The sequence below is a fragment of the Poecilia latipinna genome, unplaced genomic scaffold (assembly GCF_001443285.1).
Source record: "Poecilia latipinna isolate Pla-1442-1.1 unplaced genomic scaffold, P_latipinna-1.0 Scaffold2186, whole genome shotgun sequence".
NCBI classification, from domain to species: domain Eukaryota; kingdom Metazoa; phylum Chordata; class Actinopteri; order Cyprinodontiformes; family Poeciliidae; genus Poecilia; species Poecilia latipinna.
In genome coordinates this window covers 59,126-78,427 of record NW_015114802.1, presented here as the reverse complement: position 1 = coordinate 78,427, position 19,302 = coordinate 59,126, and the positions used below count along the sequence as shown (strand labels likewise).

The following is a 19,302-nucleotide window of genomic DNA, read 5'->3' as shown; positions in this document are numbered from 1 at the left end:
GTTACAACCACAAACTTTACTGGGTTTTCCTACAGCTTCCTAATGCAGTGTAGTCTAGAATTATGAACTCAACGGAATGTTTTATTTTATTTTTACAAATAAAGCTGTGAAAAGTCTGGCATGCTTTAGTATTTAAACTGCCATTGTTAATACTCGCTCTGCCTCCAGCAGCTCTGCACATAAAAGAAGTGAATTTGTTTGCTGGTTATTCTTTGATAAATAGCTTAAAATCAATCAGATTGGATGGAAAGCATCTATAAACATCAATTTTGAAGTCCAAGATTTCCACATCTATAAGCTCAAATAATATTACATTTCTGTGACTCCATTGTTAACAAATGTGGGAAAAGTTGGAGTTCTTTAGCAGAGCTTTAAATAGGCCATCACGTTTGAATGTAGTTAGAAAATTGAATGCTTTGGAGCTAATAAAAGCTAATAACTTTTGTTATTATTCCCATTGCTGTGAGATTTCTGCCGTTGTGTTTGTTATACAGCAGATGCCTCCTCTGTGAGGCGAGCGACCGCCACCATCATCCCCCACCAGTATTACTCCAGCTTCTGCATCATCATCATCATCTTCTTCATCCCTGAGCTATCAGGATGTTGGAGGGGCTCGTAGCCTGGGTGCTAAACACTTACCTGGGAAAATATGTCAGCAATCTGAACACAGATCAGCTCTCCATTGAGCTACTTAAAGGTAATAAAAGTTTTATTATTGAGATCTGCAGCTTTTTCCTCATCAAGATGGAGGGAAATCCTGTGACACACCAAGAATTAGAATTTAAGGCATAAAAGTTGATTTTTATTTCTCGTTCATTTATATCCTCAGGTGCAGTGGAACTGGAAAACCTGCCACTGAGGAAAGATGCCCTCCGAGAGTTTGACCTGCCATTTGAAGTCAAAACAGGTGAGAAAAAAAAGACCAAATAACAAACCCTGGATCACCAGTAGACTGTGAAACTAGAAATAAGGAATTTTTAGGGAGCGAGATGAGGATTTATTGAGGAGAAGCAGCTCAAAGTCAAGATTAGAGACAGCAAGGTCCTGGAGAGTTTAGATTTTCACCTTCCTGAAATAATTATCCAAATCCTCTTTTTTGCCTGAAGTGGTTTCAAAAGTTATTTAAAAAAAATCACTTTTGACAAAAAAATTGTTATGGCAGCATTTCAGGAATGAGACGGTGTGTAACCAGGAAGCTGACTTCACATGAATTAACGATTTTTTTATGGCACTTGGCAAGATGTAATGTTTGTTACTGGTTTCTCAGTTGTGACTGCATGATGTTTTTATGACATTTTATTTTAGTATTTTTAGTTTGTAAAGCACTTTGAACCACCTTGTTGCTGAAATGTGCTGTACAAACTTACTTCATTGATTGATTGACTGGGATGATCACATTCCTGTTGATCATCATCAATCAGTAAGAATAATGGTCTATTTACTTGCTGTTGGTCAGGACTCTGGCAGCAGCATTTTCTGTTTTTAACTGACACTTTAACCCACCAAAATAAAAGCTTTCACACAATTTTCTGTCTTATTTTGACAGGAAAGTCTTAATTCTGGTTTTTGACATGGTAGTAGGCTAATGTATTTTTGAGTTTAGGATTTTAACATCCTGCTTTGTTTTTACTTTAACTGAGTCCTGACAGGACCACATACAGAGAGTTCTTTCTTTTCTGCATTAAACTGTAAGGAGTTCTGATTTATCCAGTTAATATTCTATACATGCTTTCACAAAGCGATTTAGAGGGACTGAAATACAAAGATGTTTGTCGTCAGCATGGTACAAAATGTTATGCTTTATTAAAACATGTAAAAGTGTCCCGAGAACAGAACCTTGGGGAACCCCACATGTGATATTCACATTTTTTTTAATGACACTATAATTTAAGTTTAGCTGCCATGTTTTTCTGATGCCAAAGTTTAAAAATAAGAAAATTGTGCATTGTTTGCTTTTACACATTTAAACTCATGATTTTGTGTTATGATGTATTAAAAATGTTGTCCTTTTCCAGGATTTATTGGGAAGATCACTCTGCAGATCCCATTCTACCGGCCTTACAGTGACCCATGGGTCATCTCCATGTCCCAGCTCAACCTCATCATCGGCCCCACGCAGCCGCAGGAGTTTGACGCAGAGAAGGAAAATGAGGAAGCGAGGGAACGCAAAAAGTACCTCCTCAGAACTATTGAAGATAAATTCAAAGTGAGTAAAATTTTTGGTTCTTCCTGTTTTTATAGGTTTCTGTCTCTTCTGTTGATTATTGTTGACATTTTCTGTTATCATGCCTGTGTGGCTCCTGCAGAGTGAATGTGAGCAGAGAGGAGAGTCGTACTGGTACTCTGTCACCGCCTCGGTCGTCACCAGGATTGTTGAAAACATTGAAGTGCGTCATTCTGCTTCATATACTTTCATATCATGTATTATAAACTAGTGTTACTGGTGAATATGACTTGTTTTCTTTCTGCCTTTTGTGTTCAGCTGAAGATCCAAAATGTTCACCTACGGTTTGAGGATGACGTTTCCATCGCGGAGAAGACCTTTTCTTTTGGCGTTTGCATTAGCAGCGTGTCGGCTCATAATCCCTCAAAAGAGTTGGTAAGCGTTCGTCCTTCAAAGAATCATGTCCATGAAAACAAATGTACTCGTGATTAGCTTCTTCTGCTCTTTCATCAGTTTTTAACTGCAGAGTAAAGTTACTGTTTTTATTTTTATTTTTAGCAAGTTTGAATCTTAGGTTTAAAAAAATGCACAAAAAGTTTAAAGATGGGTAAAGAGCAGTGGTGGCGGCTAACTCTAAAGCACTAATCAGAAACTTTAGTTCCAATGACGCTAACGTGCTAACCAACATGGTATTTAGTGGAAGCTAGCGCTAAAGCGGGACCTTAATGAGTCAGAACTTTTATGTTAAGTTGTTTATTATTTACAGTCAATATCATATTCACACCTCTGTAGTTTTAACTACAGTTTGCAGAGATTTGAGGATGATTAAATCAACTTGGTTTTAAACAAAGCTTTGAGCCGGTCTAAGTCCATGGTGTTAAATAAGGTTTTGTTTTTTTCTCAGATCCATAAGCCTTTCAAACAAAAGCAGCTGGAGATTGAAGACTTCAGCGTTTACTGGGATACCAAGTGTGAAATGCTGGGAAAGCTGCCTGCAAGCCAGGTCCAGGTTGGTTACACATTTAGTTTTATTGATTTATACGCTTGTGTGGCTCTTTGAAACGGTGCAAAGATCACGGTGTGTCCCGCCCTCTCCGCCTCATCCTGAGAGTTTCTGCTGCAGGATAAAGGCCTGTGATAATTCTGGGACACTTTTGTAAATGACTCCTAACTCAGCTAAACAGCATAGACGCAAAGATGTTTGAGCATCTTCATGTGGATGATAGAGTTCCTTCTGTAAAGCGTGAAACAGACATTTTGCTCTTTTCGTTGAAATGCAGCAGTAAAAGACCTCAGGAATGGCGCCTTGTGATTCTCTGACTGTTTTCCATCCCGGCAGGATGCGATGACTCGGTGCATGCAGAGTCGCCAGCACCAGTACATCTTTGAGCCAGTGTGCGCCTCTGTGCTGCTCAGGAGAAACACCTCCAGGGAGCCGCTGAGGACCCGGAACATCCCTCGGATCGAGGGCCAGATCCAGCTGGAGCCCATGTCTTTACGTCTGTCCCAGGTTCAGCAGAGAAAACAGCCCATTTCTTTCTGGACGATATCTGAATGTTTCTGCTCTCTGAAAGCATTTTTATTGCGTTTTCCTGATATTTTCTTACAGGTTCAGTACCAGCAGATCATGGCTTTCCTCAAAGAAGTGGAGCGCAGAGAGAGAGGGATGCTGTACAGAACATGGAGACCCAAAGTCCCGATTTCTGGGAAGTAAGTGCTGTCTTTAATCAACCAATCAATCACCAATCAAGTTTATTTGTATAGCATGTTTCAGCAGCAAGGTGGTTCAAAGTGTTTTAAATCATAAAAACACAAAAATAAACAATTGAAACATTACATTTTTGCAAGTCCCATCATTACACATCAAAATGCTGGTCAATGTTTCAGTTAAAATGTTTCAGAGCTTCTGAAACATTTTAACTGGTTTATAACCAGCTGGGTTTTAGTCTAGATTTAAAAGAACTCAGTGTTTCGGCTGTTTTACAGTTTTTGTTCCAGATTTGTGGTGCATAAAAGCTGAATGCTGCTTCTTCGGGTGGTGTAGAACCGGGTGGTGTAGAACTGGGTGGTGAAGAACTGGGTGGTGAAGAACCGGGTGGTGAAGAACCGGGTGGTGTAGAACCGGGTGGTGAAGAACTGGGTGGTGAAGAACTGGGTGGTGAAGAACCGGGTGGTGTAGAGCCGGGTGGTGTAGAACTGGATGGTGTCTCCATCTTCCTGGTTTTGCTCAGAACTCCAGCAGCAGCTTCTGGATCAGCTGCGGCTGGACGATTGATTTTTTTTTTTTTTTTTTATGAAGACACTGTTGCATTAATCAATGACTTCAGGGTTTTTATTGTTCCTGGCTCTATTTTCCTTTGCCATTTTGCTGATTTCTGACTGAATTTCCTCGTTGATTTCTCCCCAGCGGCCGCATATGGTGGCTGTTTGCCATTCAGGCCAACCTGAGTGACATCAGGGAGCAGCGGAGGCGAGGCAGCTGGGCGTTTGCCCTGCAGCGCGCCCGGGACGCCCAGACCTACACCGGCCTCTACTTCAGGAGGCTGAAAGCCGCCTCCCTGAGTCCAGAGGACGAGGTATAACGCACATCCATGGCACCATGCAGTAAACATCATTGCAATACAAGCAATATTATGTTGTCATGAAAACTGATTTTGTTAATCTTACCAACAGTTTGAGAAAGTTTAAGTAAAGTTTAAGAAAATATATTTTAATTTTTAAACCAGATCAGTTTTTTACACCTGAAGCATATTTGATAATTACTGATTCCTTAAATGTGACCAGTTGGTAAATTTCATGATCAAAATCAGTGAATTTTGATGATGCACTGATTAGTTAATGACTAAAAGCATCTGACTGTTTTCAGTCGAACTCGTATTAAGTGTGGTGAATTAAAAAATTAGATTTTTAAATTAGTCATAAAAAGTTAAAAATTTTCTCCTTGCATATTTTCTCAAGATTTTTTACACTCAACAAAATGTAAAATTGTTTCTGGTTTCTCAAATCGTGACTGTAAGTTGTTTTTATAACGTTTTATTTTTGTCTGTTTATGATGTGAAGCTCTTTGAACTGCCTGGTTGCTGAAATGTGCTACAAAAATAAACTCATTGATGTTTTACTCCCTGCGGGGTGGAGGATGTAAAAGTGTCTCGAGAACGGATCCCTGGGGAACTCCATGTGTTACTGTGCTTTATTTTGTAAATAATGACACTTTCACGCAAACTTGGCTCGTTTAACAGACTTTCAATGCAACTTTGCATTACGTGTTATTTCGTGAGTCACAGACGTTCATAAAGACTCCTTCATGTTTATGTCAGTCTTATGCACAACCCGTCAATTAAAGTGTTACTGAAATTCTTTTGTAATTCAAAGTACAGTGAATGTTTGTGTTTTTAAATGTTTTGTTGGAGCTTTATAAGCTGCTTTTGTTTTAACTAGTTTCTTCTGGCTTCTGTGTTTCAGGCTGAACTAGAACGAGTTGAAGAGGAGCAGACACTGGAGGAGCTGCAGATTCTCAGAGAAGTTGTCCATGACAGGTTTCGATTGCAGGAAGAGATGGCAGATGTACGTTTAGATGATCACAGGGTTTGCAAATATAGAAGTGCATATCATTAAAGGAAAAAATGTGGTAGAAAAAGACGATGCAACTCCTGTTTAGCCCTTTGAAGCTAACATTTTCTAATCTGCGTGTTACATGTAACTTCCCAGACTTTGTTGTAACAGATTTAATTTTGTCCACTCTTGTCTCTTGCAGAACATTCGGGAGCCTAGCGGCAGCCCCCAGGCTGCTCCGCCTGCCACATCCGTTCCTAAAAGTGGAAGCTACAGAATGATTCAGTACCTGCAGTCTTGGTTCCCTGGTTGGGGCGGCTGGTCTGGGAACGCGGAGGATCTGGAGACACCTGAAGAACTCCTGCCAAGTCCATCATCCTGGGATATTCTAGGTCAGGCTGTGGATTGAAAGCGGCTCGGCGCTCATCTGTTACCCATGCAGCTGTGGAAGAGTGATCTGCTTTACGCTGTAATCTTTAACTTTTCTGACTCTTCTCCAGCAGAGACAGGGGATTTGTTCGACCCACTGGAGGACTCACACACTCTGAACACCTTCACCAGACGAGACTACATGTTTGCTCGACTGGAGTTCTTTTTGGAGAAGGGCGGAGTCACTCTTTTTCACGAGGAAAGGAGAGCGGACTCGATGCACGAGAGTGGAGTCCTCCAGCTGGAGTTCTCAGGTGCAAACATAGAAACTTGACTTTATTTTTCCTTCTACATAAATACATTAAAATAACCATCACTATTTGGTTACTTTTAAACATAATTTACTCATTACACTGAACAACTTGAAAGTTGGCAACTGATTTTTATTTTGTTTAAACCTAGAGGAAGTTAATAAATGATAAAAAAGTAGTGGGCCACGTATTAAACCTCCACCTATAACTTTACCTGGTTTTGATGTGGAAACTGAATATGACTGGAGGAAATTAAACACATTTTAAACATTTTTTTATAAAAACATGGTTCTAATTTGTTTTGTGCTTCAGAAATGTAACAGATTTCTCTTTGGAATCATAGTTTGTATTTTGTGGCGTTAGCAAAATTCAGCAACTATAAAACTGAAACCATGAGTGAAAAATCTGTTCCAGAAAATCACTTTCTGAATCGCAGGCCTTACAGGAAGGGCTGTAGTAACAAACTGGTTCAGCATTAGCTCCTGCTGAATACCAAGATGGTTTAGCGCTTAGCGGTGGCAGAATTTACTTTTCGGTTAGCGGTCCCCAACACTGGCAATGAATCTCATTTATTTAAAAATTTGTTTAAAAATACTCAACTGCAGAATCTGGTTGTAATACTTTCCTGTTTTTGCTCCAGTTTATCAATTTTTACCATAACGGAAATAAATGTTTTTCAAAGTGGTTTTTCTTTCAAGCATGTTTTTTTTATTTCTATTTATGTAGAGCAAAATATGTGATTCAGCAAATATTCTATCACTAAGTTAATTATAACAAGGGTTATCTTATTAATATCATTACCTGTAATAACATTACCCTGTAACTACATTTCAGGGTAATGTTATTACAGTTACATTACCCTGTAATTACACTATGTTTGTGGTGCTTTACTCAGGAGTGAAGGTGATCGTGGAATCTCTTCCTCGCTCGGAGTCGTCCTTGCTCTCCGTGAAGCTGGGCAGTCTGTTCCTCAGAGACCTGACCACTCAGGGCACCATGTTCCCCTTCCTGGTGTCGCCCAAACTGGTAATCCACAAGCATCATCAGCCTGCACCTTAATAATGCTGGTTTTATCATCTCTGTGGGTCTAACAATGTCCACCTCTTGCAGGACAAAGTTGTTGTTGCCCTTAGTCAGTCCATGAGTCAGCACAGCGCTGCTGCTGGTAAGGATTTATTTATTTTATTCAGTTCAGTAATGCTCTGCACGTCTCTGTCAGTAAGCTTAAGGTCTTTCTTTCAAAACGATCTGTACACATGTTGTGTTATCAGAGTGCGATGCTGAGTGGACTTCTCCAGTGTTCGAGATGATATACGAGCGCAACCCTGTGAGGTCCAAATTTGAGAGGAGGCTGGAAGTGAGCACCAGTCCATTAAACATCATCTACAATCCACAAGCCATGAAAAAAGTGACTGAATTCTTCTATAAAGGAAGAGTTCACACTTCAGGTAAGTACAGAGTATGAAAACTTTCTCAGAGTCATCTGAAAAAGAAAACATGCCTTCTTTAAGTTTCATGGTTTTACACATGAAGACAAGGTAAATCGGTGCCATACTTCTCTCCAAAAACACTGTAAAAAAGTCCCTAGAAAAGTTGCTAAATACAGTAACAAAGTCTTAAGTTGGCAACAGCCTCCCTTTCCCACTCCGGTCATCACCACGCTTGGCCACGCCCCTCAGTGTCTCTTGGCTCCGCCCACTTTCAAACTTTGTTCAGGGCAGCATTATGCTTTCACCGGGAATTAGTAGCATTTCAATAAACACAGATGAATCCAAAGTGGAAATATTTGAAATGTATACCTCAAAACTCAGCCGTTTTGGGGAGAAACATTCAGCAGCAGCATGAAAACCGTTTTTATTCGTTTGAAATTAGATGCAAGTCATTGAGGACCTAGTTAAGACCAGACAGGACCGATCTTTATTAAGTGTTGCATTTGTTCCTCCAGGGTTTGGCTACCAGTCTGAGCTGGAGCTAAGGGTGGCCGAAGCGGCAAGGAGGCAGTATGACAAGCTGAAGAAGCAAACCAAGGCAGAGATTCGACAAACTATCGACCAGCTGCTCGTTGGAGAGTTCATTGTAAGAAAAAAGTTGCTGGAATGTCACATGAAGCAGATATAAACTTCAAATCTACTGACATGTTTCGCTTTTGCAGGAGAACGGCAAGCGCTGGACGATGAAGCTGGATATTTGCGCGCCTCAGGTGGTTTTCCCCGATGACTTCCAGTCGGAAGACCCGATGCTCGTTGTGGTGGACTTAGGCAGGATCCTTCTGACCAACTCTCAAGGTGAAGCAGCCGACAGTTATCCTCTCTTTCCATCTGATGGGATTTAATTCACCCTGTAACTGCTGATATTTGTTCCCCTCTCTGAAGATGACAGCGTCATCAGCTCTACAGCTGCTCAACCTCAGCAGGACGTCCAGAGTGACGAAGAGTACCAAACTCCTCTGGCCACCCCGCCCGAGTCTCCGCTTGCAACCGAAGTGCCTTCAAAAACGCTGTTTAAAAACCCAGAACTTCCCAACCTCAGATCTCCGGAGGCTGTGAAGGCCTACAGCAAAAAGCTCTATGAGAAGTACTGCCTTTCATTCAAGGACCTGCAGATTATGGTCGGGCGCTACAAGGACAGCTGGAAGCACCTCCAGGACAGCGAAGTGGGACCAACCCACGTTGTGGAGAAGTTTAACGTCCTGCTGCAGCTTGAGCAGCGGCTGCGCTACACTTCGGACCCTCAGCTGCCCGGTGCGGTGCTGTCGGGAACGCTGCCGGATCTAAAGGTGCACATCAACCTTGAGAAGATGACCGCCATCAGGACTTGTCTGGTGCGGCTAACCGGGCCAGCAGAAGGCGACAGCGGCTCGGGGAAAGATCCAAGCGTAGGGTCCCCTGACCCTCCCACGCTGCGCCGGGACAAGATCTTCCACAGAGTAGACAGTTCGTGGAAACTCCACGATTCTGCCAAAAACCTGACGCAGAGCGTGATGACGTTAGAGCAGCACACACGGGAAGTCCTGGTGGAATCCCACCTGCTGTTGGCTGAGTTCAACATCAACTACATGCAGCTCGGTGTGGAGAGCAACGGCCGCTATATTTCCGTTTTTAAAGTGTTTGGCACTAACGCTCATTTTGTCAAGCGACCTTATGACGTAGAAGTCGCTCTGACCGTTCATGGATTTCTGCTGGTCGACACGCTGCAGACGTACGGCTCCGACTTCGACCTGCTCGTTGCGTCTCATAAGCATCTAAGCTTTGACGTTCCCACCGGTAGCCTCAGGGAAAGCCAGCCGTCTTCCCCCACTTTGTGTGACGAGCGGACCTCTGAGCATCCTGGAGTCCATTCTGGGTCATTCTCTGATCTCTCCCCTTGTAGTTCCTTCCTGAAAGACCAAGACGCCCTCATTAGGCTCGAGTACCAGTTTGTGAGCTCAGACTGTCCCTCCATGGACCTCAACAACTCCCTCCAGGTCACCAGCATTCAGGTCAACAACCTGGACATCATTCTCAACCCTGAGACCATGGGGGAGCTGCTCAAGTTCCTCCAAAAGTCTTTCCCCAAAGAGGAGAATGCATCATCCACCCAGGAGTGTCCAACGCAGCTGTCCAGTGAGGAAGACGACCGGGCCTATCAGGCAACGTACGACCAGAACAAGGAGCTAACCGTGGAGATCCACCGCCTGAATCTGCTGCTCCTGCGGACTGTCTCCTCCGGCACCGCCCTGGCAGTCGAGAAGAAGGGCCTGAAGATCGCCACCGCCAGCATCTCTGGCACCAAGGTCAACGTTTCCCTGGGAAGCTGTTTGGACGTTAGCGGTTCCCTGGGATCATTGCAGCTGGTGGATTTAACCCAAGAGGCAGGAAGAAACCAGTTTGTGGTCAGCATTGGGAGTGCTGAGGACAGCTACTCGAGACCCCAAGGTTTAACGTTTCTGCCCGACGACCGAGAGTCTCCAACAGATGCTCTGAACTTTCAGTTGAAGGAGAAATCTGAGGGAGAGTATTCCTTGAAGCTAGAAATGGCGTCTCTGCACTACAACCACTCAGCCAGGTTCCTGCGTGACCTCACACTGTCGGCCAACGAACTGGAGGACAGTTTCCGCTCCGTGTTCAAAAACGCCGCCACGAGCGTGTCGACGGTTCTTGCCTCCAAGACGGCGGAGTACAGCGGCAGGGTTTTGCTCTTCGAGACACCGTCACGGAGAACCCACACTTCCAGCCATAGCTGGGGGAGTTCGTTTGACCACGAGGAGGACGTCTCCGTTGGGCAGCCCGAATCCGCCCTGGACACCTTCTTCGTGAAGCTGACCCTCAACATCAGCATCGAGTCGCCCGTCGTATCCTTTCCTCGGAAACCCGGACACCCCGAGCTGTTGGTCGGCCATCTGGGGAGCATTACCATCCAGAACTTTGTCAATGACGAAGACTCTCAGGGAGAGAGGCTGGAGGTGCTGGTGAAGGACAGCCGACTGTACTCGGTCAACACGAGTCACTTGGTGTTGAAGAGAGCGCCCAGAGAGGAGAAAGCCGACACGTCTTCACCATCCCACACTGGAAACGTCAACAAGGATGAATCCCAGTTCACACGCCACGACTTCTTCGAGTCCCTCAGCCGAGGAGAAGGTGAGAAGATTATAACTAGGGATGAAAGTTACCAATTAATGAGATGATTTAAAGTTGATTAATCTTTCTGAGCAGCTAACAATTAAAATTTAAAAACAAAAAACACATAAATTGCATTTTACATCCCAAACCACTCTGTACCGTGTGTCTTTCCTGTTCTAATGTGGCTGCCATCTTTAATTTTGTATCAACTGGCTCCGCTTATGGATGACCAAGTGGCGCCCTCTGCTGGATGGAGGCCAAATCACAACTCTGAAAGAAGGTCTAAATGGGCATTAATCGATTGGAACAAATTCTAATAAACCACTAAAATACAATTTATTGTAAGTGGATTAATTGTTTACATTATAACTAGAGGTGAGATTCTATTAAAATGTTTAATTGAGTTAATTGCAGGTTTTGTAATTAATTAATGGTATTTTAATGGAAAGACATAAATAGACAAAATAAGCAATTCTCAATTCATAAACTCTTTTTGCCGCTAAATTATTGAGAAAATAGCCATATGAGGTCAACAACAAAGATATCTATTGTTATTATTTATGTTATTTCACCATCAGATTGGTGCTCGGTGCTTTCCACTGCATCTTTTTCTACCACACTTCTTCCTTCCACTCAACTTTCCACGATTATGCTTAGGTTCAGCCCTCTGTAAAGAGTGAACTTTTTCAGCTGACCTCCCCACTTATCCAGGTTAAAAACTATCCAGTCTTTGATTATATCTGGCTTAACGTAATATTTAAATTAACATATATAATATTAAAATTACAGAGAAGCTGTAAGTGACTTTAATCAAAATAAACATAATGTTTGTATTATATCACTCTGTGTGTAAAGACTCATAATATGAATCTGTATGACTTTACCTGCTTGGATAAATAATCTTTTGGATTATATTCTGGTGAATGGGACAGACCTTGGTCTGTTTCACACATCATTTATTTAACATTTAGCTTTTTTCTGTTCATCAGCCTTCCACATACTGAAAGACACCACTATTCACTTCACTTTTGAGAAAACTCCAGTCGATGAGGATTCTGAGTACATCCTGCTGACCACAGACGAGCCCTTCAGAAGCACAGGCCAGCTGAGAGTCCACGGAAAATTTGTCAACCCTGTTCAGGCAAGTTCTGTACATGAGGTTGATTGACAGCACTAAGCCCCTCCTCCTGGCTCTGACTGGTTGTTTTTGGAGTGTTTCTTCAGACAGCAGTAGTAGCAGGGGAGCTAGATGTTTCACAGATTACCTGTCTCATTACAAACTGGTGCAGCATGGGGACAGTTTTAATAGATATGTAAAAAATGTATTTATAAAAGTCACATTCTGCAGATTTACAGAGTTATTGGCTTAAAACAATCTCCTACATCTTACCATTAAGTTAATTTTGTTTTATTTAAAGTGTGATCAGACATTTGTTGTGGATACTAGACCAAAGTTACTTGGTGTTTTTGCAGTGTGAGAATACAGGTTCTGGTTTCTGAATGTGTTGCTGATAGTCGTCAGTTTGTGGTTAGCAGCTGGTTTTTGTCCTTCCTCAGTCTGATCCTGTTGTGTTTATTGTAGGTTTGTCTGTGTAAACCCGTGTATGAGCAAGTCCTCCAGACTCTGGACAACCTGTCCCTGATTGAGGAGCAGCCTCCGACCCCCACCCAGCCGCCGACGCCGCCCCCTCCCACCCCGTCCTCCTCCAGGCCCCACGGCTTCCCCGACCCCCAGGGCGGCCTGTTCGCCAGAGACCCGCCCTCCATCAGCTTCTCTCGCTCCTCCCTGTCCTCCCCGCTGTCCCTGCCGTCTCACCGGCCCGTCCTTCAGCCGCCAACCTTCACCCAGCTGAAGGTCACGCTCCTGGTGGCGGAGCTGCAGGTCCAGCTGAGCGCAGACCTCACGCAGGGTTCCCAGGGTCTGGTCAGCGTGCGCTTCCAGGACCTGGAGGGCCGCTTCACCAAGGACCACCCGCAGCTGCTGGAGGTGCAGCTGGCTCTGCGCGCGCTGCTGATGGAGGACCTGCTGGACCCCAACCCCGACTCCAAGTACAAGCACCTGATGAAGTCCCACGGCGTCCCCAAGCCGTCCACCTTCAGCTCCAAGGAGTACCTGTCCCGCAGCTGCCCGTCGACCTCCAACGCTCTGTCCCCGGACATGCCGCGCTCGCTGCCCGCCCACATCAAGGAGACGCAGAACGTCTTCCAGCCCTACCAGAGGCACCCCGCCACGCCGTCCGCCAGCCGCAAGTCTAAGAAGGACCCGGACTTCCCCAGCACTCCGCCTCCCTCTCCGACGCCGCGCGCCGGCTCCCCGCAGCCCGACTCCAACTTCGAGGACTCGTTGGTTCACATCAATGTGCTGCTGGTGGAGGCCGGCCACCCGGAGTTCAGGACGCGCTACGACAGCGTCGGCCGCAGTGTGGACGTGGACTTCAACTGCCTGGACATCCTGATCACGCTCCAGACCTGGGTCGTCATCCTGGACTTCTTCGGCATCGGCTCCACGGCCAACAACCATGCGGTGAAGCCGCCGGCCACCGCCACCCAGCCAGTGGCCGGACATCTGCTGTACGAGCCGGACGGCGGCGAAGAGGAGGAGGAGGGAGAGACAGCGCCGACGGTCAACACCAAGCTGGACCTCAAGGTTGGTCAGCTGATCCAGCTCTCATGAAGTTTTTCACCTTTTGGCACCTGGTAACAAGAAACACTAACATGATGATTTTGAAGCACTGATTTATCGGCACCAATTTTCTTAATTTTGGGTGATCAGCCGATACTTACATGTGAAGCCGATCTTCTCTCCCTCACCACAGCCGCTGTCCTCTTCTGCTCTGATCAAATGTTCAAACAGTTCATTGAACATTGTAAATGCTGCTTTATTGATCGGTTTTTCAGCAGCTCTGAAGTGAAGTGGTGCCATTGCTGACCCGTCTGTCCTTTTTCCAGGTTCATTCTTTGACTCTCATCCTGAACAAGAAGCTCCATGAACTGGCCAGAGCGAGCGTGTCAAAACTCTCCGCTCATCTTGATAAGCGCGGTACGTTCAGGAACCATTCACATCAGCTTCCTGCAGCCAAACATTCACTCACAGCTTTAATTTCTGACTGCAGACGGCGACCTGAGGATACACGGCAGTTTGGGCAGTCTGTCCCTGAGTGACCTGACCCCGCACGGCGACTTCTACAGAGAGCGCTTCACCACACAGGGAGGGGAGGCGCTGGTTTTCAACATCTTCAGGTACGGATAGTCTCATTACGACTGCCTCTGCTGGAACCGTTTCCCACCTGATTTCTCCTTCGTTCTGACGCTTGAAGGTACGGCCGGCCGGATCCCGACCTGCAGCGTGAGTGTGACGTCAAGGTGTTGCTGCAGATGGCGTCTGTTCAGTACGTTCACACGCAGCGCTTCCAAGCCGAGGTGGTAGCCTTCATCCAGCATTTCACCCAGCTGCAGGACGTCCTGGGCAGACAGAGGGCGGCCATGGAGGGCCAGGCGGTGAGTCCAAACCACCAGGCCCACCTGGGACGTGCAGTCAGGGGAGGCTCACCTCTAATCCTGATAAGTAAAGTAGATGCTAAAGATGAGGAATTATGAACATAAATTTGTTTTTTTATTGGTAATATCAGCATAATTATGGTCAAAATCGCTGAATTTACTCATTGCCTGTTCACATTTATGGAAAAGGTCCAGGGTGAGGCAGTGTAGTGCTGTAGCTCACCTTTGGGGGGCGCTGTGTCACACAGATTGAATGGAGCAGGCGTGACGTCCAGCGTGAGAATCCGCCCCTGTCTCCATGCTGGAGGAGTCACTGACGACGACTAGCATTGGTTTTAGCTATCAGGTTGTCAACATAACACGCTAAATCTTAAATGTTTCTGTGATTCATAAAAGAAAAAGGGACCCAGTGCTTTGCTACTAACTGTCAACGTTGGGAGAACTAGATAACAAGGTCAGGAAAAAGTTTTAATTAAGAAACAATAGCAAGAGAGAGGGAAGTTGTTCGGTTATGCTAGCTTGACTATGACAACAATAACATGTAGATGTGCTGTGGAATTCAGTGTGTTTCAGTTCAGTTAAACATAAAATGCGATTCACTCACCAACTTTGACAGATCATCAGCAGAGCAGGTGTTTAAATTAGCTAATCTGCCACCGCTGGCTGATTATCTGTTCAGTATTCATTACCTAATCAATGCATACATAATATAAAATACAATACTTTGGTTAATTTTTAGGTGCAGAATTTAAAAAGGTCAAAGTATGAAAAAGCTGAATCTGCGTAAAGATTGAATGAAAATTAAAAACCTTCAGTCGTTTTACGTTAAAATTGAAATGTAAGCTTCTGTACTGGATGTTGGATGTGTGAGTCGGGAACCTCAGCGCACGTCGCCGAGTCCCAGGTCCAACCCCGTTTCCATGGTAACTGGGGTAACGGGCTCTGTCCTCCCTCTGAAGGTGCATGATCAGCCTCAGAGGGCATCCAGGGTTCTGCTGGACATCGACGCTGGCGCGCCGGTTCTGATCATCCCGGAAAGCTCGCGGTCGCCCCGGGTGATCGTGGCCAACCTGGGCCAGCTGAAGGTGCAGAACGTCTTCCTGCCGGCCGGGTCGCACGGAACCGTTTCCCTCCGAGACAAGGTAGAGAAACTCACCATGGCGCACGCCTTTTTCCCCTCTCTGGTGAGTCAGACACGAACACGCCGCCCCACAGCCGCCGGTTCTGCTAACAAACCCGAATTCATGCAGGCCTTTCATGACATTCCACAGATTCACTCATGAAAAACTTTTTTTCTGAAATGCTGAATGAATTCAGCTTCACTGAAAGAATGTTTTTGTAACCAACTAATTTCTGCATCTTTTATGTTTGTCCATTGTTCGCTTTTTAACGTAAAAAACACTAACTTAATCCAGTTAGACTCAGTTTTGTCTGATATTGGAGTTGAGATAGTTTGCTAAGGAAGTTTTCATTTAGTCTTATGGAGATTTTCAGAGAATATTGATGGAGAACTTCACAATAAAAGCATCTGTTGGTCCACTTCCTGTCTAAGGTTAATACTGACCTTTCTAAGGATTTATGCTTTCCTTTTGGGGGGTTTTCCAGAAGCAGGTGAACTTGAGCCAGAATCCTTTTAGTTTTGCACCTCTAACCTTAAAGTCTAAAGGTCCAAACCAAAATGTTTGGTTCTGAAGTTATTCCCTTTGTAATGATTTGGATGAATCAGTGAGACACATTGCATCTCTGGTCAGGAGAGAAACAAGCTAAATAAACTAACCTCATAGCTGAATGTTGTCTTAGCTCCTTCTAGTCGTTCACATGCGCCTTGTGTGTGTTTTTAAGAATATTATACTGCATGGACGTTCATACAAGGAGCTGTCCCGCTACCAGGTACAGCTGCCACCTTCTGCTGTGGTGTGAGGTGAATTCTGTCTGATTGCTGTGACCCTTTCCTCCTGTTCCCACCCACCTGAGACCATGATCAGAACCTGAAATCTCTGCAGCACAGACTGGCTGTTGTTCCTGTCATATGTTGCATTTTCTCATGCATCACCACAGCCAAATGTATCCCTACAGACTGTGGTGGAAACACACTGATCCAGTTTTCACCTCTGGGATTCCAGGCTGTAACTTTACTGAGAAACATTTTTTTCTGGGCTGGTTTGTGTTTTTGTTAGCTGCACATGTTCACATGTAACTTGGTGAGCAGGTTTGTCAGTCAAACCCTGATTTCCAGACGTTTGTGGAGGTAGATAAAAACTGTTGAATACAATCGAGTTTTATCTCTAAAACTTTGTAGTAGTGCCGTTTTTTTGTCCTGCATGCAGTGATCAGATGTTGCTTTCTTTTTCACAAAGGAGCGCGTCAGGAGCGCAGCCGAAGGAACGAGTAATGCTCAGGCTCAGGAGAAGCCGAGAAGTTTCCCTTCCGGCTCCGCCTCATCGTCAGGATTTGGCCTCAGCAGACCCAAAGCGGTGAACAGCAGAACCGGCCCTGAGGACGAGGACCGGACCAGCTCGGGTTAGTCAAAGTCAGACATGGTTTCAGAAGGTTTCAGAAGCTGTGACCTGCTGTCCCTTCCTGCTGCAGAAGGCCATGTGTGTCTGTTGGACTGCATGGCCCTGGACCTGCAGGAGATGGACATCTTTGCCGCGGAGCGCCTGCCCTGCTGGGACAGCACCGGGAAGCCCGAGCCCTCGGACCTGATCTTCCCTTCCTACTGGGTCCGTCGAACCGGAGACAACCTGCTGAAAGACTGCTGCCGCCTCACGCTGAAGGTGGAGCGCAACCTGGACAAGTACGTCCAAACGCTGCGGATCGGGGCCCAAAATGGCCATTAGAGCTGTTCAGGGGCCACAACGTTTTAGTAGCTTTCTTTTAATTACACTGACAAAAACTGACAAAGGAAAATCTGTAGAAAGTGCCGTTTTATCGTCAGAATAGTTGATAGATTAATCGATTACTAAGATAAGTGTTAGTTGCCGCCCTACACACAATATTCTAATGAAATAATAAAGCTTGAATTGTAATCAAGGGCCGCCCACAATTGTTCGGAGGCCTGCAAATGGCCCACGGTCCGCATTTTGGACACCCCTGGCCTGCAGCAATACATTACCATCTGTGTGGTCCCAGGAAGATGATTATTGGGTTAAATAAATTTGAAACTTTTACTCTTCACCAAAAAGTAATATTTTATGTTTTAAAAAGCAGCTTCTCTCCTCACAACTTCACATTTGGGTGAAATAGTTGCGAACTGGATTTGTTTTATCTCATTAGTGTTTTTGTGAAGATGATCTTCAAAGTGTTACGTTGATTATTGTCATCAATAATCAACTTTCCAGGCTTGGAGCTGATTTTTCTCCTATCATTTCAGGTTTTTGTTGCGTTTTATAACCAAACCCTGTTTGTAAAACCAGGTTTTGGTTTTATATCTTTGACGTTTTTTTCTTTTTTTCTTCTCGGAACGGCACCATAAAGTCTGAAACAGGCTTTGGTTACATTAATGTGGAGCGTGCACATCTCCCACACGTCGCCTCGGCTGTGTGGAGGTTTTTAAAGAGATGGCGTCTGTTTTGGGTCTCGGTTTGCGCTGCGTTCAGTGATTTCAGCCTTGTGTCTCCAGGGAGCTGAGCCACGCCGTGCCGGACACGTCCATTCACGGCAGCCTGTCGTCGGTTCACTGCTCCCTGGACAGGAAGCACTACCAGCTGATCCGGGGCATCCTGGAGAACAACCTGGGGGAACCGGTGGAGGAGTTCCTGCGGCCGTACAACCTGCAGCACCCCAGCAGCTACGTGAGGAACCCTGCACACATCTCTGCTTTCCTTTACACATGCAGACTGTTTGATTTCTGTATGAATTTTATTCTGCTATGTTTCAGCATTCATTCACTTTTTTCTCATTTTCTATCAATTTTCCACACTCCCTCCAGGATTTCTCAGTTTAATTATTTGGTGTTTCCTTTTTGTTTTGCAATCAGATTTTCTTATTTTGTTCTGCTAATTTATAAATATTTGCAAGGAATTTTGCAATGTTTTCCTCATTAAAAGTAAGTAAGTAAAACTTTTTTTGTATTGCACATTTCACGATAAAAACCACAAACAAAAAAATGACATTACAAAACTACATAAGGAACAAAAAAAGAGTCGGTTTACCTATAGGAGTAAGAAATACTGCCACCTACAGGTGAGTTAGCATTACTTAAGCTGCTGATTTTGAGCATTTATGTGGAAAATTTTCAACAAACTCACAATTATGGATTAATTCTGCTGATTTTTGCATTAATTTCTGTAACAGCTGAATTATATAATTTATCTACCAGAAAGGTTTTCATTGAACTTCTCTTTTAGTTGCACATTCCTCTCATTTAATAAAACATTGACCGTCTCTGATATTGCTGTGTTCAGACGGTGTTGAGTGGAACCGTCTTCACCAACCTGTCCTTCCTGGTGGACATGACGGACGTCAGCCTGGAGCTGCTGGACAGCCCCACCTCTGCTGACAGCAGGAACTCTTTGGCCAGGTGAACTTCCTCCTTACAGAACCTAAAGGAACCGCTCAGGTTCTCACTCAGGCGCATATTCCCCTCTCTGTCAAAATTATGGCTTTCTCAGGATTTAAGGTTGAATTTTAGAAGAATTAAAATAAGAACAACAACAATAACTTCCTGAAAATCCTTTCAGTACCGACCCATTTCAGTTTGACCCACCATCCGAAGTTAAAGTCCTAAAACGGACTAATATTTTGTATAGTGCTTGTATATTGGGATTAACCGTGTAAATGTAATCTGCTGCTGCAAATAGATGGAGTG

General features: G+C 44.6%; 1 protein-coding gene across 4 annotated transcripts in view; it reads left to right on the top strand.

Annotated features, from left to right (window-relative positions):
• The first annotated feature begins 495 nt into the window (after positions 1–495).
• Positions 496–19,302, top strand: part of vps13d (vacuolar protein sorting 13 homolog D) — a 69,373-nt gene continuing 50,566 nt past the window's right edge. For 2 of the 4 annotated variants that reach the window (XM_015017777.1, XM_015017774.1), the window contains exons 1-28: positions 496–697; positions 830–907; positions 2,016–2,206; positions 2,307–2,387; positions 2,483–2,599; positions 3,069–3,173; positions 3,504–3,674; positions 3,774–3,874; positions 4,572–4,740; positions 5,627–5,728; positions 5,919–6,108; positions 6,217–6,399; positions 7,292–7,422; positions 7,507–7,561; positions 7,668–7,844; positions 8,342–8,472; positions 8,549–8,681; positions 8,769–11,012; positions 11,984–12,135; positions 12,577–13,641; positions 13,944–14,034; positions 14,108–14,234; positions 14,312–14,492; positions 15,452–15,676; positions 16,850–17,012; positions 17,082–17,289; positions 18,115–18,286; positions 18,899–19,014. In XM_015017777.1, the coding sequence (XP_014873263.1) occupies positions 601–697; positions 830–907; positions 2,016–2,206; positions 2,307–2,387; positions 2,483–2,599; positions 3,069–3,173; positions 3,504–3,674; positions 3,774–3,874; positions 4,572–4,740; positions 5,627–5,728; positions 5,919–6,108; positions 6,217–6,399; positions 7,292–7,422; positions 7,507–7,561; positions 7,668–7,844; positions 8,342–8,472; positions 8,549–8,681; positions 8,769–11,012; positions 11,984–12,135; positions 12,577–13,641; positions 13,944–14,034; positions 14,108–14,234; positions 14,312–14,492; positions 15,452–15,676; positions 16,850–17,012; positions 17,082–17,289; positions 18,115–18,286; positions 18,899–19,014 (6,956 nt within the window). In that variant the 5' untranslated portion in view covers positions 496–600. The remainder of the gene's footprint in view (positions 698–829; positions 908–2,015; positions 2,207–2,306; positions 2,388–2,482; positions 2,600–3,068; positions 3,174–3,503; positions 3,675–3,773; positions 3,875–4,571; positions 4,741–5,626; positions 5,729–5,918; positions 6,109–6,216; positions 6,400–7,291; positions 7,423–7,506; positions 7,562–7,667; positions 7,845–8,341; positions 8,473–8,548; positions 8,682–8,768; positions 11,013–11,983; positions 12,136–12,576; positions 13,642–13,943; positions 14,035–14,107; positions 14,235–14,311; positions 14,493–15,451; positions 15,677–16,849; positions 17,013–17,081; positions 17,290–18,114; positions 18,287–18,898; positions 19,015–19,302) is intronic. The other 2 variants (XM_015017775.1, XM_015017776.1) reach the window with 2 other exon arrangements.